Below are 23,574 nucleotides of genomic sequence, written 5' to 3' on the forward strand. Positions count from 1 at the left end.
AGCTATGAGTTAAACGACACTGCAGGTTATACAACAGGGGTAGTCCTCTCTGAACTCACTAAATTGGTGAAAATATTTATGGTCAAAAGGACTCGAACTCGAGACCTCTCGTCCTCGCATAAGTAAAAAGACCAACTAGATCACACCTGATTGATAGGACACAATATTTTTCAATGATAGAAATGCCATTATTATTATTATTATTTAAGTCAACATATCATATCAGACATACATGTTTAATATACTTATGTAAGAATTAAGAAACTTATTAAACAATCCACCGAAAAAATTATAATCAATTAAATTATTATTGTATTAACTCTTTAAAAAATTATTACTTAATCAGCAAAAACGTAAAAGGTAAAATAAAAAATAATTAATAATTTCTCTAATTTTTAAAATGGCAAATAAAGTGAAAAAATTATTTTAAGTGATACCTTATAACGAGACGAAAGTAGTATTTATTTGGTGACATTCATGATTTTTATTTTTTATTTTTTAAATTTATGTCCATCTTTTTTATGGTGAAAAGAAAAGCAGAAGAAAAAAAAAAAAGGAAAAAAAAAGAGAGAGAAAGTAGTCACAAAATTTGAGTTTTGACTCTTTTATTTTTTGAACATTCTCTCTCTACTGCCAAAGTCTCAAACCAAGAAACAACTATCTTCCAATTCCATTTGTAGTGATTTGTTATTTCATTTCTTTCCTCCAATAAATACCACCACCCACAAGTGTCATCATTCGAGTCCCTCTCTTTCTTTCTTTCTCTCTATTCTCCAGTAATGGTTTAGGTTCGCTTTTTTGTTTTCACCTCTATCTTTTTTTCTCTCTTGGTTAGCGTCGCATACTCTTGTGCTTGGTAGGTTGTGCCGTTGAGGTAAATGGGCCCTCAACTCCACTGAAGATTTAATGTTTGAAAAGAAGGGTCTATATCTCCTCCTCTTCCAGTGCTTCCTTTGCCCCCATTTTCATGCTGTCTCGCATTTGGATCTTTTCGCTTCTTTTATCAGAACTTAAGTTTTGGGTTTCTTTTTATCTTTCCCACTTTCTCTTTATGAAGTGATTCTATGAGGGTTTTCATCCGCGTTTCCAGAATAATTTGATAATGGTGTTTGTTTCATGGGATTTGCCTCTACTGTGTTACTAATTAGCTTGTTTTAGGATGGTTTTTTGGGTTCTCTATTAGTAGTATTGAGCTGTATTGTTTAATTTGAAGGTGGAAGTTTGAATTTGGAAGTTTGAGAGGTTATTTCTCCTGAAATTCAATTGCTTAGATACATTTGTGAACAAGCTTGTATGTTGGAGGTGAGTTCTTGATGTTGACCGGTGCTGTTGATCAGGTGTATGCATTTGGGATTTTTTTTGGTTTCTAATGCAGGGGATAATGATTGAGAGACAGTTTGTTTGATTTTGGTGGTAGGATTTTGATAAATCAGGTGCTGGCTAATCCTTGAACTACAAACTATGGATAGAGGGATTCAACCTCCCCTGGTAAATTGCTCGTCTAATCTTCTGGCTATTTTTCTTCTTTAATATTTGACTTATTTATGGATTAAGTTATACAAATGCAATGTTAAATTAGGTTCTCTCCTTTTAATTTTAAATTTGAAGTTGCTCTTTTTCTGTGTGTTATTGTTGTTAAATTTGGTTCATTATCTGAATTAAGCCTTTCTCTTAAGGACCTTAGTTGCTTTTCTAATTCATGATTGATGTTACTTGAGCCTCCAACATTCTTCACTAAGTGAGTGCATATTTTTGTGATGCAGCGATATCTTTATTCATTTCTGCTAATTTTCTGTTATTTCTTGTTTTTATAATCTTGAATACCCTTGGCTGAGATCTCCATGGAAAATGTTAATTGGCAGTAGATCTCCCAGTGACTGGAAAATAACCTTTTATCCTTTCCATTATTGAAAATTTAAAATAAAATACTGCTGCGCTTTAATTGGATATATTTGATTCTGAATTCAACCTAAAAAATGTTGGAAAGAACCATTGATTAACTATTTTCTTCATATATATTTGTAGGTTGACACCACAGCCTGTTTGTGTAGAGTAGACGCAGGCCTCAAAACGGTTGCCAGTGCAAAAAAATATGTCCCTGGGTCTAAGCTTTGTCTTCAACCAGACATTAAACCATCCATTCATCCTACTAGGAGCAAGCCATCACGTGGTGACAGGAGTCGGAACCAATCTCCTCTGCTTCCAGGACTCCCTGATGATCTTGCTATTGCTTGCCTGATACGGGTCCCAAGGATAGAGCACTGTAAGCTACGGCTAGTGTGCAAACGATGGTATCGTCTTTTGGCTGGAAACTTCTTCTACTCACTCCGCAGAAACCTCGGAATTGCTGAGGAATGGATATATGTGATCAAGAGAGACCGTGATAGAAAAATCTCATGGCATGCATTTGATCCGATATACCAACTTTGGCAGCCCCTTCCCCCTGTCCCAAAGGAATACTCTGAAGCTCTGGGATTTGGTTGTGCTGTCCTCAGTGGCTGTCACCTGTACTTGTTTGGTGGTAAAGACCCTTTAAAAGGATCAATGAGAAGAGTCATTTTTTATAGTGCTAGGACTAATAAGTGGCATCGTGCCCCAGATATGCTTCGTCGACGTCATTTTTTCGGATCGTGCGTCATAAACAACTGTTTATATGTTGCAGGTGGAGAAAATGAGGGAGGGCATCGGTCCTTGAGATCAGCAGAAGTTTATGATCCTAACAAAAATAGATGGTCCTTCATTTCAGATATGAGCACAGCAATGGTGCCCTTCATTGGGGTTGTGTATGAGGGTAGGTGGTTCCTCAAGGGCCTGGGATCTCACCGACAGGTTCTAAGCGAGGTCTACGAACCAGAAACCGATAGCTGGTATCCTGTTTATGATGGCATGGTTTCTGGCTGGAGGAACCCAAGTGCTTCCTTGAATGGGCACCTGTATGCTTTGGACTGTAAGGATGGATGTAAACTTAGGGTTTACGATGATGTGACTAATTCTTGGAGCAAACACATAGACAGCAAGATGCATATGGGGAATTCTCGGGCTCTGGAGGCAGCTGCGCTTGTTCCATTAAACGGAAAACTATGCATCATCAGGAATAATATGAGCATATCTTTGGTTGATGTGTCAAAATCTGAAGATTTGAGAGGAGCTACTGCCGAGCATTTATGGGAAACCATATCAGGGAAAGGTCAGTTCAAGACTTTGGTGACAAATCTTTGGTCAAGCCTAGCAGGAAGGAACCGACTGAAAAGTCATATCGTTCACTGCCAGGTTCTTCAAGCATAAAAGAACACAAAATGTATATGTTAGCCGTCACATTCATGAAAGAGCAACACCAGAAGGCTCATCTAGCTGACAAAAGCGGCTCACAAATCTGTTTTAACTGGTTCTTGTTGAAGGAGCCTTAATACATGGAGGGTTACTATATGGGTAAGACCGTTTGTTTTTACTAGACTCTATTGTTAAAAGTATAATGTAAAATACACAGTAGTTACATGTTAAAAATTGAAGAGCAAATTATCCAACTGACTTTAGTCTTCTGTATGGCCATTGCTTGTAACTATCATCTCATGTATGAAAGAAACATAAACAGGTCAGTTGGTTATTTGATCTTTCAACATACATCCAACTTTTGGGGTTCTGTAAATTTAACATTTAAAATGCTAGTAAGAGCCTGTTTCGCATTGTGAACGAATTTGTTTCTCTTAATTTCCAGGAAAAGCACCATTTGAGATTCTAAGCAAAAGGATTTTGGAATTTTGTTAATGCTCTTTTGGCTGACAGCAATTCAGAGAATAATGCCAAACACAACCTAAATGAACCTCATAATTTTTTGGCGTTTCACAAGGTTTGTGCTGCAAGGCAGAGCCTTGTCACTCTAAAGTTTGAAATATATTGTTTTAGTATTACATTTATATGGTAAATCTCATTTACTGTGATGCATCAAGATTAACCATACTCGAAAGAAAACTAGAGTTTGCAATGCAATACACTCTGCCATTTGGACCTGCAACCTAAACCTTTCACTTTTTTTTTTTTCTTTTAGCTTTTACCAAATATAAAAGTTCAGTCTAAAAAACTGCCGCTCGCTTTTGACTAATGTCACAAATTCTTAAAAGAGTATGATAAAATAATATAAGGTAGTGCCACAATAACATCCAATTTGTTGATTAAGCAACTAACTTTATTATATCCCAGAAATATAGGAACTGAAGTACAATAATTGGAATCAACATGCTGGTAACTTGGAATTATTTATGCATTGTCATTTGGATCTTAAATCTGGCTACAAAAGATTATTTTACAAGAATATCTAAATTGGACTAAACAAGATTTCCCTACAGATCTATTACAGGAAAGGTGTTGCCAGCATGTTATAACTGACCAGAAACTATGCACTCTCACATCTCGAGAGGTAAGAAAGTGCCAATGAACTACTCATTTCCTTTTGCTTCTTGTATTCATTGTATCGCAGGAAGAAATAGCCCAGATAATCAAAATCGATTGGAGACATCTTTGCCTGTAGAAAGGAAGGCATGAATCAATGATCAATGGTAAAGGGTTCAGTGGACTTGACTTGTAGAGCCACGCGGTGACACTTACCTGGATTAGTGCCCATAAGGCCCAAAAAAAGTGTGAAGCTAACATGAATGTATTTGCCTCTATGTATAGAGCTTCAAGGTCCCTGTCAGATACCTGCTAAGAGAGAGAGAGAGAGAGATAGAGAGAAAAGCCATCACTTTATTTACAATCCAAAAGGATGTTAATCCCAGCAAAAAGGTGTGCTTCTAACAAGACATTAGGAACAAGATTCCTCTATCCCGACAACTACAAATGAAAATCTCAAATGCCAATAAGAAGCTACAGGCACTAACTTCCTACACCAACAGATTTTACCAAATCTTATTGATGCAGCAAAGATAAAAAGAGTACCAATTTTTTGTAATGTATCAGAAAGGAACGCCTTGCTCTTAAATAAATTAAGTTTCTAGTAAAACCACGAGAGAGAACTAGATTAATCATTAAATGACACCAGCAACGAACCTCAAATTACAAGGATGATAAAACTAAACCAGTGTAATTCTAGTGCTGTATAATCAACAGCAAGTAAATAAATTTGCACCACATGTCTAAAGATTTCCATGCATTGTTTCTAGGCTGTTCTCTTTCTTTTTTTTTTTTCCCACCCATTTTTTACTGTGTACCAAGGGACATCAAGTCTTCAAAATCCAATGTTTTAAAGCCCAGTCACAGTTATCTTTGTCCATTTAAAGACAAAAGCAACATTCCCCTCCAAGTTAAATTAACACGGATATATAATATTCTGACTGATTCAGAAGTAAAGTGGGATATAAATCATCCATCTGGGACATATTCCAAAAAGATCGCCACTTAAAAATCCATGAAGATAGAACTCCAAATGCATAAACATACCTCATGAGGTTTATCAGGTTGTAGATAATGCCTGAAGAAATGATATTGTTCATCCTTACTCGGGTATCTACATTTAAATTTAACAATCAACAAAATGATATATAAAGTGGAGAACGCAAATAGAAGAAGAAAGTTGAAGACATACAAGCTATAATCACAATCATAACCCGCATATTCGTTGAAGTGATTTGCAATGTCATACCCTCTGTAACTGTAGGATCCATACTCAAAATCAATAAAGTAGAGTTTATCTGCATGTTCATGAGATAAATGATGAGATCAAGATAGGAGACAAAGGGGAAAAATATCAGCAGCACAGAAGAAAGAAATTCTTTAGCAACAACTTATTTACTCTGTGCATATCTGCACCTTTTCAGGAACCAAGCCCTCCTACAATTCCATCGTCTTTTGGGTCATCACTTAGACAAGTTTTAATGATGGCAGAACACCAAAAAACATTGGCATGCTCATGACATGTGACTTGAGCAACACAAAAATTGAAGTAACCTCTCAATTAGATCACAAGATATTTTTATGTTCAAAAAATTCCCGGTCATCAGTTGGCTGAGAAAGTCACATGCATTATAACCCAAATTACTGGGAAAATTGATTCATTATAATGCAAATTATAAGCAAGTCAACTATCCAGACCTCAGTATGTTCTTGTCTCTTAACATATCTTTCTTTATCTGTCATACCTCATAATACTTTATGTGGCTTATAAAGGATACAGCCAGCTGAAAAATCAATTGGCTATTTTCTTGCACCAATTCTCCACAGTTTAATAGATCCATGAACTGAGATATCTACACTATCACTATCACCTCTTTTTTCTGTAGAACTTCCACTTTGATTTTACTCATGGAAATACATAAGAAAGAAAAACTCAGAGAACAGGAACAATACACATTTGCAAGATAGCTAAAAGAAGTACAGTACAACATTTTAACAAGACAAATGTGCTTCTGCAAGAATGAAAAAGAAAAGGACATGAAATTAAGAGGAAAATAAGTGTATTTTAAGTCAGGGACCTCACATACTTTCATCATCATTAAGCATCAAATTCCCCGAAAGCAAGTCATTGTGAGCAAAAACCACTGGGGCATTAAGACGGTCTGTCAATCCCTGTTTAATTATCAGGAAGAATACCAAATAAATACAAAAGGAGCTCTTTCAACCTTATAAAATACACTGGACAAAAAATCAGCCTCAATAATGGAATCCACTGAGAATTTCCACAGCTCAAAAAAAGTTTAGATCATCCACTGTGAAAGCAAATGTGATAGCAAACCAATTTCTAAGATATGCTAAGGCTGAAGAAGTTCCAACTGTGGGCCTAGAAAGAGAACCATCTATATAAGCTGTCAAGTAGCATCAACAGCATCTAGCATTTTGAGGTGAATAACCTAAACTGGCAGTGAGAAATAATCTAGTATTTCTGAAATTTTAGTATTTTTCAACTGAATGATTTCAGCCTTTTAGGTTTTCAGATTCACCAAATAATGAGCAAGGCTTTGGTCAGCGAAATCATCAGGCAAAATAACTTCTGTAATCATCAAGCAGATACCATTTTACAGAGTGAAATTGTGCAGCACATCCGTGTTATGATTAATCTTGCAGCTAATAATTATCATTTGCTCTAAGGAAAATTTGAAATGCTCAAAAGGTAACAGCCTTGTGATTAACAAGAAAAATAGGTGAATCTATTGAATAACATGATGGACAAGTGTCTTCATTTCAGGTAAAGTTACAAGCAAAAAATTTTATGAGGAAGAGAGCACCTTGATTTCAACAATTTCATTATAGACTTCCTTAAACGAAATTGTCTCATATATCCTTTGTTTCTCAATATCATCGAATTGGAGAATGGATGCTGCAACAAAATGCAGTGATTCAACATACGAAAAAATTGGGGATACTCAAAGTACAAAAGCAGTGCAACCAAATCAATTTCAGATGAATTTTGCTGAACGTGTATGGAACGCTATATCAAGGAAGCTAAACAAGTTAACAAACACACCATTCTCATAGAACTTGAAGATTTCATTCCACAACTGAGGTTCTTTTGAACCTGGAATTTCCACTTTATGGAATTCATGAAGTTGCCTGGCAATTTCAGCAGCCAACTTTGGCTTTCTCATATCTGCCACAAGGAAAAGCCAATGTAAAAAAGAGAGAATTGGGGGGACACCACATTGCAAACGAAGGAACAGTGGAGAGAAGGGAGTTCAAATCAGGTTACAGAAACTTTCATAAACTCCCCTGATTTCATAAAACACTGTAAATCAAGGAACCTCTACTGGGAACCACACTGAACCTATCATTTAAGTTAAATGCAATGATACAAGGTTAACACTTGATAGCTTCTATTAACTTTAACTTTATCATGGAATTAAAATAGCATCAATTGCATAACAGAGCAAAAAGCTAAATGAAGTCCAATTTTATAACAGCATTTTTAAAATCAAAGCCATGATGGCCATCATGCAATACTTCAAGTAAACCCATCCAAGACTTCATTGTCACTTTTGTTGTTTTTTTTCAAGATTTTGAATAAAACTAGTTCAGAATTCTAAATTTTTTTTTTTCTTTTTTTGAAAGATATAGGACTTAGATCCAAACTTTGTATACGTGTACCAAAACCCTTAGCAAAATTTTCTAAGGCATGAAATAATACTGATGGCAAACTAAAAACCACTTTAAAAATTAACTGGTAAAATAAATAAAAATCAATTTGATTGAAAGTATTAGTTAGTAGCTTTCAAATAAAAGTCCAGTAATTGGAGGGGCAAAAGAAGGCATGTGACTGCAACAGCAATATCAAAATCATAGCAACACAAACAATAAAAATTGTTGAAAATTCGTGATTTAATTTAGTGCATCCTTCTTGATGCAGGGCTACAAATATTATAGACTCTGCCTATTCAACCCTTGAACTTTTGACTGCTTTAGCACTGAAAACTCTAGTAAGTGATCAAGTCGACCACAAACAATATCTAGCATCCTCAGAAATTTGGTGCAATCAATAGTTTGTTCTCAAAAGATCCCTTCTATTGGTTGTATGCATGCTATGCAACTGTCCTCTGCTTACCTGCTGGAGTTAGTGTCCGTGCATTGATAAAAGATTGCACCATGCCATTTCCATAGGTTCCAAGCAACTTAGCACCAAATCCTGCAGCTGAGAGGTATTTGATAGCCTGAAAATAAATGTGATAATCAACTACATAGTAGAAAGAAGGATTAATGAAATGAACTAATAGAAGTTCAACACAGGTTGCAAGAACTTTAACGCACCACAAGAAATCACCATAAGTATGCTGAATTTAGCATGGTTTTAAAGTTCCTTGCATTTAAAAAGTTTCTATTCATTCTCAAGTTACACTATGATTGTAACAGTGCGTGTCTGAGTACGAATATGATATTTGAAAAGACAACCAATTGATTTCTTTGATCACAGTGAAAGCAGAATGAAACAGCAGCTGCCAACTATATAATTTATTTAAGCGATTCATATTCTGTTTTAGAAAACTTCGCTGAATCCTTTGGTGATAGATTAGACACCCTTTGTGACTCAAATACTTGGTTGGCTGGTCCTACATTCGTTATTCAAATACTTGGTTGGCTGGTCATACACAAATCTAGAATTGAGGTTCCAACAACAATAATATAACAAACCAACAAAATAATATTTATTAAACTCATTAAATTTAAATAATGCAACAGGTGCTGAATATCATTCTTTTCCAATCACACAGTTAATGCGCACAGAAATCAAAGAGAATTGCAATATATCATTAGAGAGTAATCCAAGGACCTTTAGGTAATCACCTGCAGCTCTCGCTCACGATGGATAACATAATCAGTATTAGGCCCATATATTCTGACAGTAACAGAGACTTCATTGCCATCTTCTTCCTTCACAGTTACTTTGAGCACTACAGGACAACAAAGCTAATTATAAGACCACTAAGAGGCTATAGGTGATTTTCAGTGCCAAAGAAAAAATTACAGATAGGTTAAAGCTTAATGAATTCGTCAAATCAATCAAGACATGATAAATAACCAAAAAAAATACTCACATAGATTTGTTATGCCACCTGAAACCCTCTCAACGGAGAAGAGAGAATCGTCTAATTTTGACCATTTCTTGAAAAGATCCTTGCACAACTCTCTGATAAAACACAATTACGCCGATAATTATTCTTAGGAAAACGCTTCATAACTCCATTACAATAATATAACAGAAAACAAACCTCTGTTCAGTTGCCAGAGAAGCTAAAAAGGAAAAAAAAAAAAAAAGAAACGAAGACGACGAGGAGTTTCATATTTTATCTCGCTTTCGTTAGTTTCCGAGAGAGGAAAAATAATAATAGTAATAAAGAGATGTTGACAAGTCCGTTATTTCTCGGCAACCAAACAATAAACAGAACTAGGAGCTTTACTATAATGAAAAATCAAATAGCTAATCTAGGCAAAACTTAGTAAAGAGATTGAGTTTGTAACCGCCAAATGAATCTATTGATAAAACATAGAAATGCAAAGCGAATGAAGAAAGGAGAGGAACGAACACGACTCGAGGAGCCATTTGAGGCAGTGAAAGAGAGCAATCGACAGTGAGATTCGAAGATAGAATATCAGAGGTACAGTTGCCTCTAGCTTCCTCTGCGACCTCCATTCCATCCCAGCTCTTTTGCTCTGCTGCTCCCATTATTCTCTTTATTGAAATTCAAAACGCCTCTTTTTTTGGGAGCTCTCAAGGTGAACCGGGAAAAGAGTTGAGTTTCTTTTATAATTACGAACTGGGGGTCGTATGGCGTGGTTTTTAATGTGGTTACACCGTCGTCATTTTGGCATACATTATTTATAATCGAAACACATCTTTTTAGCCATATGCTTGACTTCCAATTGTACTTTTCCACACGTATGGATATATTCATTTTATTTTAAATCATAAATATTTTAATTAGTAAAATTATAATATAAAAATATTATATCGAATACTGAAACTTTAAAAAATTACATGTATTTTGAATATAAAAACTAAATATTATCCAAATTCACAATGTTTTGCATGAGTGATTTTTATATGTAAATATTTATTTGATGTGTGTTTACTATAATTTTAAAACATTGACATTATATTTTCAACTATTCAATACGTATTTAATCGATTTAATTTTACAAGTTGTAATATTTAATATAAAATTTTGCAAGTTAAAGTATTCAATAGTATATATTACATATTTAAATGTTAAATCATAATAAATTAAATTAAAAATTGAGAATATTATAAAATTTCGTAAAAAAACATGATGGATTTATATATTTTAGCCTTATATCTTTTGATATTAAAGGTTTAAAAAACTCTAAAAAGGTTAAAAACAATTTATAAATTATAAAGAAGTACGGGGTTCAGTCTTTAGATTTGGAAGCAACACACTATTTGTTTAAAAATCAATTTTTTATTATTATTTTTGAAAGCAGCCAATTTTTTTATTATTTATACCTAATCTAGCACCAAAAGAATAAAAATCAAATTTGCCTATAATAATTAACTATTTGATTTAAATCAAATATAATTAAAAAATAATTGAAGAAGATACTAATAAAAATTTTTTCGAACTAAATATTCGATATAATCAAATATTATTTAATTCGATATTAAATATTTTATTTAATTGTTTTTAAATCAAAAAATTTTATAATTATTTTATATTTTAAAATAAAATTTTCTTTCCTAATTCTAAACTTTTAAATAATTTTTGTTACTTTAAAATATTAAAACTTATTTTTTAAAAAGAATTAGACTTTTTTTTTTTTGAAAATTTAAGGAGTAAGTTATAAAATAGTTTTTTTTTTCTCCTAGATTCACATAGCAAATTAAACTTTATTCAAATACAAAACTCAACCAACATTATGTAATCGTATTGCCTAAAATAATTCTGGGCAGGTGAGATGGAACAGTAGAGATTCTTTTCCTTTTAACTGGAGGTCTCGAATGTCCTAGATATTGAGTCCCTTTAAACACTTGAAAGAAAATATTTTACCCTTTGTGAGTCTGCCCAGCAAATCTGAATTAGTGGGTTTAATTGATTTCATTGGATGATTAAAATAAAAAAATAAAAAAATAAAAAAAAAAACTATTGCCTAAAATAAGTGGGAGAAAAATCCAAAACATGAACACCCGAGAGCTTTCGGCCATACATCACCTACCAGATGATCCGAAGACATGAAAATCGCGTTAGTATTCTTTTGGATAACATGTTCATGCATTATTTAGCAACACAAAAGTTCTACCATCAAAAAAGAAAAGCAATAATTGTGCTTCGTTTCATTTTTCTCAAGCAATAATTGCACTTTGATGTTTAAGTGTTTTTACATAAAATATATGGGTGATTTTGTATATTTGATCATTGAAATATTATTATGATACAGTATATCTTTTTATAGTGGCACAATCTTTGAACATACGTATAATTATACATACAACTACAATTATGAGGATGTTAAAAGCAACTTACGAAGAATGACAAGCATAAAAATTAAATTTTGGACTTTATTTTAACCATTTGACCAAAGAATTATTTGCATATTTCAATTTTCCCGTTGAAAATAAATTCAAAGTTTTAGCAAATTACAATAGTTTTTAAAATTTTATTTTCGGGTCACGTCAATAATGGTATATTTGAAATTTACATTTAACATGTAGAAGACGTATTATAATAGTTTTTTTTTATTTTTTATTTTAGGAAGTCTAATTTTGAGCATTTGACACGAATTAGTCACATTATTTATAATCCACCTAAAAAGAAAAACGGCATTTTATGAAAATTGGCATATTCATATTATTAATATGATTATTATTTTAGTTAATCGCGTGATGAAGGTGCAAAAATCATTTTGACAACCGTAGCAGAAATTACAAAATTGACCTTTCAACGTGCAGGCACGCAAAGCTTTTCAAATTACTAATTAATTGAAAATTAATTTAATATTGGTAAGTATTTGTGTCACGAAAGTGGTAAAGTTGCTTTCAGATAGGGTCCAATGGCATTGGTCACAGCAGTTTTAAATTATCATATCTATTTTTATTTATTTATTCTTAGTTAAGCTCAAATTCAAATTCAAATTCATGATTGTGTATATTATTGACCGAAAATACTTTGACCATAGTGAATATATATTCATTTTTCATATATTTATGAGTACTTTGTTTTGTTCTATTGATAATTTATTAGATTTTCAATCTATTCATTTAGATAAAAATAAAAGAAAAAAAATTATTTGAGTTGAACCAATAATTAAATTGGTTATTTAAATAAAAACATATAATTTTTGAATTAAAATTGCTTATGTAACTTGCTGAATTAAAAGATAAAATTACCTCTAGAGCAAACAGTTTTCGATATAATTTCTTAATCACTTAGTTTAAAAAATTATTAATTTAAATGCAGCATAATTTAATAAATTGTTCGAAATAATGTTTCATAATCTATTTCCTTTAATTATAAATACTGATATAAATGTTACATTACTAAATTATAAATAATAAAAATAATATTTTGACTAAGTTAAAACACTGCACTCTATATAAAAAATTATTGCCGAATAAGACCTTTAACAATTGATGTCAAATACAAGTAAAAGGAAAGTTATTAAAATAGATAATAATTATAATACTTTATGTAGAAAAATTAATTATTATAATAATTGTTAATTCTCCTAATTAAAATAATAATAATAATAATAATATGAAATTATTATTTCATAATTTCATAATTTCAGGTGCCCCAAATCAGAAACACATGTAGACCCATTTTCAATTTTCTTAAAATAATAATAATAATAAATAAATAATAAATACAAGTACAACCCGTGATTGCATTAAACTAAATGAAATTAAACTATTAGCATATAGCGTCCGATGATATTAGTAGTCATTATTAAAATAATTATCGATTCCATTTATACATGGAACATAAATTATGTTAATCGTGAAAATTAATATAAAATTTTAACGATTTAGAATTTGTTTAATATTAAAGTTTGTTTTAAACAAATTTTTGTATATGTTGAAAAAAAAAAAAAAGTTCTGTGAAATATGTGATATCCACGTTGAAAAAATGAATTTTAGTAATTCTGGACAAATATTTTTAATAAACTATTTTTCTTAAAAATAGTTCAAATAAAAAATGTTATTATTTTGTGAAAATGCAAACATAGTACAAAACAATGGATAGCTCAGAATTGCGTTATGACGAATATAAATAAGTTTAGTTAATCGATTTTCGATTTCTAATCTTCTATAAATTTTATTTTCGATTTTATATCAATTATTACAAAATATTTTTTTAAATAAAATTAAACTGTTTAATTGCACATGTACCAAATCAAATTGGCCAATTTGGTTTGGATTTTCGAACTTTAACTTTCAATTTATAATTTTAATTGAAAATAAATTATTTAATGTGTATATTTATTTTTTATTTTAATCATCCTTATTCTTGCATCAATACTCAATTTCACTGATGGTATGGTCATATTTGATAAAAGGTAAAATTCAAATTAAAATTAACAAACAGAAAATAAAGAGGAAAAAAAAAGGTTAAAATAAGTGTATAAATGAACTCGACCCAAAATTATCGTGAGACATGGACTAAAATAAACATAATTCAGACAAAGTCTGGGCCGAGCTTAGCTACAGCAATTCAGGTTGAACTTGGGCTTATATATAATCCAAGTATCCAACTAGTCCGACCCGTTATTCTGACCTGTTTATTTTAATTTTACTGCATTAATAAATAAATAAAAATAGGGAGTCCCATTTTTTTTTTTTTAAATAGGGATTCCATTTATTTTACTACATTCCTGTTTTATTTCTTCTCTCTTGTTGTTATCAAATAAAGTTTGGTATTTATCATCATGTGCTCTTTGGTCAAAATGAAAATCGCATTACTTTGGAATAATTTCAATTATGTTCAACTTAACATGAATGTAATTTATCATGCTTATTCTATTTTAATAAAAATGCAACCAATTTCATCTTCTTATATTTCAAATTAAACATTTATGAAAAAATTGATATAGATAAACGGACTAAAAAGTCATTTTTAACCTAAGTTAATTGCCGCACTCTCTTTCATTACTATATAAAATTATAATTAAATATACACAAATTAAAAAAAAATGAAATAAGATAATATAGGATCAAACCTTGCTTTTCGGTATATTTTAATTTAAAATCTAATAAAGGTTATTTTGGATATATAGATTGAAATTTGTGAAGTTTTCGTTATAAGTTGGGAGAATTACTATTACGTCCCTTGGTTTTGTTTAAATACAATACTTCATTATTATATCCTTAATTTTTGTATTTATCAAATACTTAGATCATTCCGTCAATTTTTTAATAGTAAAAGACTAAAATAACCCTAATATCAAAATTTTCTCACATTTGACCATATTTTTGTCCTTTGATTCACGGTTAAATACAATTAAAATAGACAAAATAATTTAAGTGTTGAACCAAGGCAAAAATTAAAGATATAATTATGTATTTTAGAAAAAGTAAGAATCAAATAGTGTATTGGACCGAAATTAACCGAGAAATGTAACGGTAATTCTCCCTCATAAGTTAAAACTTAAACTTGATAAAGAGTTATTACTAAATTGAGGAAGATTACTTTTGACAATAATTTCCACCAACAAGCATATTGTACCCTGGCTATGTTCTTTTCTTAAGCTCTAAGAAGATTACTTTCGACAATGATTTCCACTAACACATGGCATATTGTACCCTGGCTATATTCTTTTCTTAAGCTCTAAGAGTAACTCTAACCAATCTTTCAAAAAAGATCACTTTCGACAAAAGATTAATTAGTGGTTTTGACTTGGTAATTTTGTTAATTGAGAATCAGAAACCATAGGAAACCCATTAACAACGTTGTTTATTACTTTCATAATCTCAATTAACAAAAATTATTAAGCCTTGCATATGGTAAATATGAAGGTTCGGATCAATACCAACTCGCCGGATATGCAGAAACACTTGGAGCAATTCGACGCATTGAATAATTCCTCAGGTACTTCTACTTACATTCCGATTCTACCCTTCCAGCAGCAAACATCAGATAGCCACGTGTACGGTAGTGGCCCCAGGAGGTAGAAAGATCTTTACTCTAGTTATAATCATCTGCAACACTCCACACCATAGCATGCAACATCAAATCCCACGTAAGACATATCACGGGTTTTAAAACTATAACATGAAGGGCAATTTCGTCAAAAGAACTAAAAAACAAAAATGGAGGAGGAGAGAAGGCGTTTATGCAACGCGAAATCAATGACGCTGAGACGGAAAACAAAATTCTCTTCTCTGTCACATAACATTCATTAATGGCTTCTCCTCCCCAGAGAATGGTGTGTGTGTGTGTGTGTCTCTCTCTCTCTCTCCTTTTAACTTGTACTAGTAAATAGGGTTTTGCAGCTTTTCTTATGGGGAAGGAGATGGAGCTCATTTCCCTACATTTTCTCTCTCTAGACCTAACACTAATTACACTCTCTCCTTTAGTACTTACACCCTATATATAGGTCACTCAAAAACCCCATTTTAAATCATCTCTTTCTCTTTCTCTGTATATGTATATATAGAGAAGAAAGTATCTTCATTTCTTGTTCTTCGAGCTTTAATTTCCTTGTACGAAAAAGAGTTTTTTTTTTTAACCTGTAATCATGACTAATATGGTTACTGAGATTTCAACCCGGAAACCAAATCGTCCGACCCAACCCTCTTATGTCCCCCCACCGATCAGAAGCGCTGAGTCCTCGGGGAGTGGGTACGGCTTTGCTTTCTCTTCGCCCCGTCAACCTGGTGCATCTCGTCGTGGCGGTGGTCGCTCACGTGGTCGCTCACGTGGTCGCGGACGCGGTGATGGTGATGATCGTGGCCATGGCCATGGACAACGGTGGCCTTCTTGGAGAGATTCTGTCAACCTAAACGTTAACTACCAAGACCCATTTGACGTGAGTGACCATTTTGATGAGCTTGAGATAACAGAAGGTGATGGTAGTAATAACGACCCTAATGAAAATAGTGCTATTAACTTTGATGCGTATGAGGATATACCTGTTGAAATCACTGGTTCAAACATACCTGCACCAGTCGATACTTTCACTGAAATTGATTTGGGAATGGGTTTAAATGAGAATATTAAGAGGTGTAAGTATGTCAAACCAACTCCTATTCAGAAGCATGCCATTCCCATTGCAGTTGCTGGTAGAGACTTGATGGCTTGTGCACAGACTGGGTCTGGCAAAACTGCTGCCTTTTGTTTTCCTATCATCCGTGGGATTTTGAGGAATGGGCTTAAAGCAGTCGGGTCGGGTCGTGGTAGGGCCCGGGTGACTTACCCCTCTGCACTCATTCTATCTCCTACCAGAGAGTTGTCTTGTCAGGTAAGAACAGTATATTTTATGCATTGGTGCTTCTTGTGTTTTCTTAAACTTCTATTTTATTCTTTTTTTTTTTGTCTTATTGATTATCGATTTATGGGGGTTTGTTAACTTGTTTGTTTCTGCCAGATTCACGATGAGGCGCAGAAATTCGCTTATAACACTGGGGTGAAAGTTGTGGTTGCCTATGGAGGGGCACCCATAATACAGCAGGTTCAAGGATTGCTTTTTGTTCATTTTGATTTTATTTCAAACGTGTTTTCGTTATTTGACTAGTTAAAGCAGTACATTTGATGGTGTAATCTTTGTGGTTCTATGTGTAATTTGCCTTCTCATTTATCTTCTCATTCACTTGCAAAATAAAGAAAAAGTGGGACTCTAATCTTTAGACTAGTGTAGCACTTTGATTGACTCCTTTTGTTTGTGCATATTGCTTTTAATGTAGCCATTTTCGGATGTAACGATAGATTCTATGATCGTTTAATCTTCATTCTAGTGACAACTATCTCTCATTTCGTCTATTTTTTAGTGCGTTTTGCTATCAACTAGTGAGACATAGATAGTTGATTATTACTGTGTTCTATTTAGTTTTCTTGTATTATTACTGTATATATATATATATATATATATATATATATATATATATATATATATATATATGGTCTTGATTGTATGAATACTGTACTTATGAACTATATTCCATTGGCTCAGTTGTAGCTGATGTCATAGTCTACTTTTTTGCAGTTTCGCAATTTGGAGAAGGGTGTTGACATCTTAGTTGCAACTCCTGGTCGCTTAGTTGATATGATTGAAAGAGGAAGAGTTTCACTTGGAATGGTAAAGTATCTGGCTCTTGATGAGGCTGACAGAATGCTTGATATGGGATTTGAACCTCAGATTCGGAAGATTGTCCAGCAAATGGACATGCCTCCGCCAGGTGAAAGGCAAACTATGCTTTTTAGTGCAACTTTTCCGCATGAGATACAGGTTTGTTGATACTCATTCTTGATTTTGTTGTTCTTTTTAGATAGTCTATTCCAGATGTTTTAGATTTTGATAATAGTAAATTATATGAGTATAGTTAAATGGAGTTAAAGAAATAGGACTTGAAATTAATCATGAGATTTTCCTACTGTTGAATCGTTGGACACAATATGTCAATCAAATCCTACAATAGCATTTTAGCAGCTTAAACAATATTCAAGGATTGTGGTTTATGATCTGTTATTGTTGAAGTTCCTCTTGATTATTTATGAATTCAATTGATTATTTATGAATTCAATAGAACAATGCAGGAATGCATGTCTTGTGTTTTCTTAAAGCCATGTGTTTCTCTGATGTTGTCCCTATTCATTTGCTGATTGTAAATTTGCATGTGGCTGATCTATTTAGCAAGTTGGAAGTCTGCTTGTGCCTCCTCTATTATAATTAACTCGTTATTTTTCCTTGCAGAGTCTTGCGTCTGATTTTCTTTCAGATTATATTTTTCTTACTGTTGGAAGAGTTGGATCAAGTACTGATTTGATTGCACAAAGGGTTGAACTTGTTCAAGATGTTGACAAAAGAAACCACCTTATGGAGCTTCTTCATGCCCAAAAGGCTAGTGGCAACCATGGCAAGGTATGATGGTGTTTTTGTCATTTAATGCAATGTTCTATAGCAATAGAAAATTTCAAGGTATTTTGTGGCTTAGTCTATATATAATGCAATTGTGGTTTTAGTTGGTAATTCATTGAAAGTAATTAGGATCTTGAGGATTGCTGTTAATAGAGAAATATTATGTTGTTCCAGCGTGCTCTAACACTAGTATTTGTGGAGACAAAGAGAGGAGCAGATGCCTTGGAGCACTGGTTGTCCAGGAGTGGGTTTCCTGCAATAGCAATACATGGTGACAAAGTGCAAGTGGTCAGCACAGATATCATCTTTCACCTTTAGCTAATTTTAACTTTTTTATCTGAATGATGCAATATCTACTATTTGCTACTTGTTGCTGCGATAGTATGATGTTACTGTTTTTTTTTTTTTTTTTTTTTTTTTAATTATATATATATATATATATATATATATATATATATATATATATCTTTCTGTTTATTTTACCATATGCAGTTCTTGTTTGCTCAGGGTTTTCAAATTCTAATGTGACAAACTAAAAGCTTTATTGAACTGGAAATGGTTTTGTAATTTTTTTTGGCTTTGTAGAAAGGATTGATTTAGTACATAGTGTCAGCTGAGTGGTTCTTTTATCTTTCCAATCTAAAATTGCTGGTATATATGATGTATCAAATTCATTATATCCATGTTAATTGATTAATGCTAATGGTTAATTTTGTTAATTTGCTATTCTCTCAAATTTTCTTTTCATAAATGTTCCTCCTTTGATTTTAAAGGAAAGAGAAAGAGCTCTGAAGTCTTTTAAGATTGGTGTGACTCCAATTTTGGTGGCAACTGATGTTGCTTCACGGGGTCTGGATATTCCACATGTCTCCCATGTCGTCAATTTTGATCTGCCAAAAGACATAGATGACTATGTTCACAGGATAGGCCGAACAGGACGTGCTGGTAAATCTGGATTGGCCACTGCATTTTTCAGTGACAAGAACATTCCGCTTGCAAAGGCACTTGTTGAACTAATGAAAGAAGTAAATCAGGAGGTTCCTTCTTGGCTTAGTCAATATGCTGAAAATTCATCTTATGCCAGTGGTGGTGGTCGGGCTAGGCGGTATGGTGGCAACAAATTTGGTGGTTATGACTATAGAAATGAGAATCATTATTACCAGTCAAGTGCTTATGTTGGTGCAGAACCTGTTGTGGATTCTTATGCTTCTTCAAGCTCATATGGTGATACTGGTTTAGGCAGCACTGATTATTATTCTCCCCCAGCTGGTGATCTTGGTTATGCTGAATCTTATGATGCTCCATCGAACGGTTATGTATTTGATAATAAGTCAGTTATTGCCACTGGCTGGGATTAGAAATGCTTCCTTCTTCCTCTTGGCTTATATAAGATTTTGAGTATATATATAACCCTTTAAGAAAATAGTTGCTGAAGACTAACTTAAGATTTGACATTAACATGACAAGTTTTGTTACTCAAAAGGGTTGGTATTTTGTACCTAATTAGATTCTGTTGGGAGAATATTTTTTGTTGTAGCCCTTTCTTTATATTGAGAAGGAAGACATTTTGTTAACATTACAAAGCTTCAGCCAATATATATATACTTGTTATTGACTTCTTTTAAGTCTGGATGGAATGGAAAACAATATATCACAGTAAATTTGGAAGATTGAAGCATGTTATGTTATCTTTTTGTTACATTTACAGGACATTCTTTTGTCATTTTGATGTTTCTTTCTCAAATTTTTATTTATTCGAAGTATATCGTTGATTGATATTCTGTTTGTGCTTCTCCACGAGTTAAAAGGGTAAAAGCTGCGGGGATTGTTGATTTAAGGCTAATTTGCTTTTGCTTTAGTTTCTTGTCATTGTGTATGTGTATATTTCAATTTGCTCAATTGTAATTTTTCTTTTATTGGACTAATATTTTTTTTTTTTTTTGAGTGGAGACTAATATTTTAATTGATAAAGCTTAATTGTATTAAGTTTTATGAAATTTGCTTGCAATGGAGTTTGGGTATTTGTAAATAAGTTAGGTTCAAGTTTGATTTTTTCAAATTGAGCTTGAGCACGCATTAAATTTTGAACCGGCTTGGTTTATTTACAGCTCTGAAATTTAAGCCAAGTGTTGATGTTCCTTTCTATTTTATTTTCCAACTACGCAAGCAGAGAAGAAAACTGAATTCATTATGTATAATGATATATAATTGCTTTCCCACAATTATCAAGTAGGTTTTCTCCTTCTTTTTTTCTTTAATTTCTTTTATTTTTTATGCAATCATGTAGCTTTTTCTCTTAATTTTGTAGTTGAAGTCAAAAGATAGATTATGAGAAGTTTGTGGTACTTTAAATTTGGTGTCAAAAATTTAAGAATTAAATTTAATTGTTAAAATGAAGGATTAATTTAATCATTTAGATGTAAGAGAAATTTGATTTATTTATTTGTTTTATTTTAGGCTCCGTTTGTTTCCATAAAATAATTTATAAGGAAATATTTTCTATAATTTTTTATTATTTGGAGCGCTCACGAAAATAAATCAAAAGAAAATTAAATCATTTTTTAAGGAAAATAAAACATTTTTCAAATATTAATGAACTTATAAATCTATATTTTTTAATTTATTAATCATTATAGTCACATCACTTTCGCCCGGTCACCATTTATCACCGGCCATCAGCAATTTTTATAATTTATATATATTTTTTTAGTATTCTTTTCATATTTAACAATAAATTTTTTAAATTATACAATTTTTATTATTATTAATATTTTTATGGTATAAAATAAAAATTTTAATATTTTTAATTAATTTTCAATATTACATGACCAACAAGCTTTTCCTTTCCCTATGTATTATTTAAGAAAAGATCAAGGCTTTTGTCTTGCTTGTGCCTTCCTTTTCAGTCTGCTTTGTTTCCTTTTTATACTCTTATCTATTAACTAGAGAGGGCTAGGGTTAATTTTTGTTTGCATTTTCCAATTTCCGAGCTTCAGTAATGGAAGAGATTACAGAGGGAGTTAATAATGTCACCATAACCGGAGGAGATTTACACAAGAAAAATCGTATTCAAGTCTCCAACACCAAGAAGCCCTTATTCTTCTACGTTAACCTCGCCAAGGTTCCATTTTAGGTTTTAGGGCTTTTCTGGTTTTCCTTTATTTGCCTCACAATTTTTTTCCTTGATTTAATGATAACCCTAATATAAGATTTTATTTTAATTCTTGGCTAAAGTGTTGTTTATTGATATCCAATTTTGGGTTTGCAGAGATATATGCAGCAACACAACGAGGTGGAACTGTCTGCACTTGGAATGGGTATGTGATTTCTTGTATCTTAATTTGTGCTCAAATGTTCTTGTCGTATCGCTTTAGGTGCATCTGCTTTTAGTGGTTTGCTTCAATTTATTAAGGTTGTACTGTTTATAATTTCACCCTATTGGGGCTGATTACTCTGAAGTAAGCTTTATGTCTAATTAGGATGTTAATAGGTATTATGAGGGGTTATTGAATACGATTATTGAGTTGATTCTCGTATTGTTTCATTTTGATATGATTATTTCTTTCTATTGACTTGGTTATATGTTGTGTTCTAGCTATTTTTAACCAAAACATGAATTTCTTCGAGAATGATATCTTTTTTTGCAATAACATCTTTATCCATTGTTTCCCTTCTTTTTATAGTCTATTAAATTTTTCCAGCTACTCTTGAACTTCCCAAATGAGTTGCTTATGTCTTTGTATCATGTTTTATCTCCTAATCCTTGACAAGTACACCACCAAGTTCAATTTCTTTTGCTTTGAATATGACGTATAAAAATGTTTTGCTTGATCAAATCTGAGTGTGCATGGATATGGACCACTATATTCTGGTAAGTTCACTAAACTATTTGTTTTGTCATGCCTGCAGCTATAGCCACTGTTGTCACTGTTGCAGAAATCCTGAAAAACAATGGATTGGCTATTGAAAAGAGTAAGATAGTTTAATTTTCAATGAATTTTTGCATCAACTGATTGATCAAGCTTTGACTCTCATATAATTTGCTTCACTATGCAGAGATCATGACTTCAACAGTTGATATGAGAGATGAAGCAAGAGGGCGGCCTGTACAGAAAGCTAAGGTAAATTAATAATTGGGTTTAATACTTTCTGTTAATTTTGGATACTCCATTTTAACCATTATTCTCATATTGTTCATTGTCAATTACGTGTACCTTCTTTTTCCTGGCCATCCATTATTTAGAGGACTTTGTTGGACTGCTTGTTTATTTTTATTTTTTGCTTTTGGAACATTCGTATTCCATTCTATTTGTTTCAGCTTGGAATAATGTCCTCTGTGGCATTCCCCCTTTCCCCTACCCAAATTTTACCTGGTGAGGTTGATATATTTGTTGTTGTTTGATTTCTCAGATTGAGATATTGCTCGGGAAAACTGAAAATTTCGATGAATTGATGGCTGCTGCTGCTGAAGAGAGGGAAATGGCAGATGCTGAAGAGCAGAGTTGAAAAATGACTGTTTCTTGTCATCTGATCGTTTCTGTTTTAGATGACCTTATTTAAGTAGTCAATTTCTTATATTCTAGGTGTCTCAGGTGATGCGAGCTTGATCAGGTTGATTAGCATAGAAATGAAATCTGTTTGCTAAAAGGTCAATTTTGTTTTATTTTTCGGATTGATTTTGCAACTAGTTGATGCTGGTGTTGTTTCATATGTGCGCTGCTGGGAATATAACTTTTCAGCTAACCTATATTTGGCATTGAATTTTGATACATTTTTGGTTTTTGATGAACGACACGATTTGATACATTTTTGTTGTCATGTAACATTCTTTGTGCAGTTCACCAATTTAGACTATGCAAGCCTTTGCTTAAAAAGGTTCTACAGCTGAGAAGGTGATGTTTCCTCCATTTCCTTCCATCACGTAATAGCCATGATAATTTGTTTCCTAGGTTAATAATGCAATAATACACTTTTAAGCGTTGAATGCACATGGTCTGATGTTTCTATTATCATCGTCGACCCCGCAAAACAATGTCTTGATGGCCTGATGGCCTGTACCTGCCTGTACCTACT

The 23,574-nt window shown here is 32.5% G+C and overlaps 4 protein-coding genes across 6 annotated transcripts; 3 read left to right on the forward strand and 1 right to left on the reverse strand.

The window, feature by feature from the left end:
• The first annotated feature begins 597 nt into the window (after window positions 1-597).
• Window positions 598-3,694, forward strand: LOC149494466 (F-box/kelch-repeat protein At1g55270-like). 2 transcript variants are annotated; one of them, XM_089724861.1, is made up of 3 exons: window positions 598-1,488; window positions 2,026-2,521; window positions 2,663-3,694. In XM_089724861.1, the coding sequence occupies exons 1-3, from the start codon at window positions 1,462-1,464 to the stop codon at window positions 3,283-3,285; spliced, it is 1,146 nt and encodes a 381-aa protein (XP_089580987.1). In that variant the 5' UTR covers window positions 598-1,461; the 3' UTR covers window positions 3,286-3,694. The 2 variants fall into 2 exon arrangements, with proteins under 2 accessions (XP_089580987.1, XP_089580986.1); XM_089724860.1 differs by having other exon boundaries at window positions 599-1,302; window positions 1,418-1,488; window positions 2,026-3,694.
• A 528-nt stretch (window positions 3,695-4,222) lies between these two features.
• EMB1187 (Protein kinase superfamily protein) lies at window positions 4,223-10,249 on the reverse strand. Of its 2 annotated transcripts, none has more exons than XM_089724862.1 (11): window positions 10,002-10,249; window positions 9,513-9,604; window positions 9,262-9,368; window positions 8,525-8,630; window positions 7,454-7,576; window positions 7,215-7,306; window positions 6,474-6,558; window positions 5,579-5,684; window positions 5,434-5,500; window positions 4,603-4,698; window positions 4,223-4,519 (listed from the first exon to the last, which is right to left on the reverse strand). In XM_089724862.1, exons 1-11 carry the CDS (start codon window positions 10,139-10,141, stop codon window positions 4,391-4,393), a joined length of 1,143 nt encoding a protein of 380 aa, XP_089580988.1. In that variant the 5' UTR covers window positions 10,142-10,249; the 3' UTR covers window positions 4,223-4,390. The 2 variants fall into 2 exon arrangements, with proteins under 2 accessions (XP_089580988.1, XP_089580989.1); XM_089724863.1 differs by having other exon boundaries at window positions 4,603-4,695; window positions 10,002-10,247.
• Window positions 10,250-15,497: 5,248 nt separating this feature from the next.
• On the forward strand, window positions 15,498-20,126 carry LOC149494468 (DEAD-box ATP-dependent RNA helicase 37-like). The gene is made up of 6 exons (XM_089725123.1): window positions 15,498-16,887; window positions 17,014-17,097; window positions 17,629-17,871; window positions 18,337-18,504; window positions 18,676-18,789; window positions 19,275-20,126. Exons 1-6 carry the CDS (start codon window positions 16,165-16,167, stop codon window positions 19,857-19,859), a joined length of 1,917 nt encoding a protein of 638 aa, XP_089581249.1. The 5' UTR covers window positions 15,498-16,164; the 3' UTR covers window positions 19,860-20,126.
• A 1,251-nt stretch (window positions 20,127-21,377) lies between these two features.
• On the forward strand, window positions 21,378-23,290 carry LOC149494469 (uncharacterized protein At2g34160-like). The gene is made up of 5 exons (XM_089725006.1): window positions 21,378-21,622; window positions 21,770-21,818; window positions 22,411-22,473; window positions 22,558-22,622; window positions 22,912-23,290. The coding sequence occupies exons 1-5, from the start codon at window positions 21,500-21,502 to the stop codon at window positions 23,005-23,007; spliced, it is 396 nt and encodes a 131-aa protein (XP_089581132.1). The 5' UTR covers window positions 21,378-21,499; the 3' UTR covers window positions 23,008-23,290.
• The last annotated feature ends 284 nt before the right edge of the window (window positions 23,291-23,574 follow it).

This window comes from Jatropha curcas, chromosome 8 (assembly GCF_041381405.1).
Source record: "Jatropha curcas cultivar XTBG-Jc1 chromosome 8, XTBG_Jcur_1.0, whole genome shotgun sequence".
NCBI lineage: Eukaryota > Viridiplantae > Streptophyta > Magnoliopsida > Malpighiales > Euphorbiaceae > Jatropha > Jatropha curcas.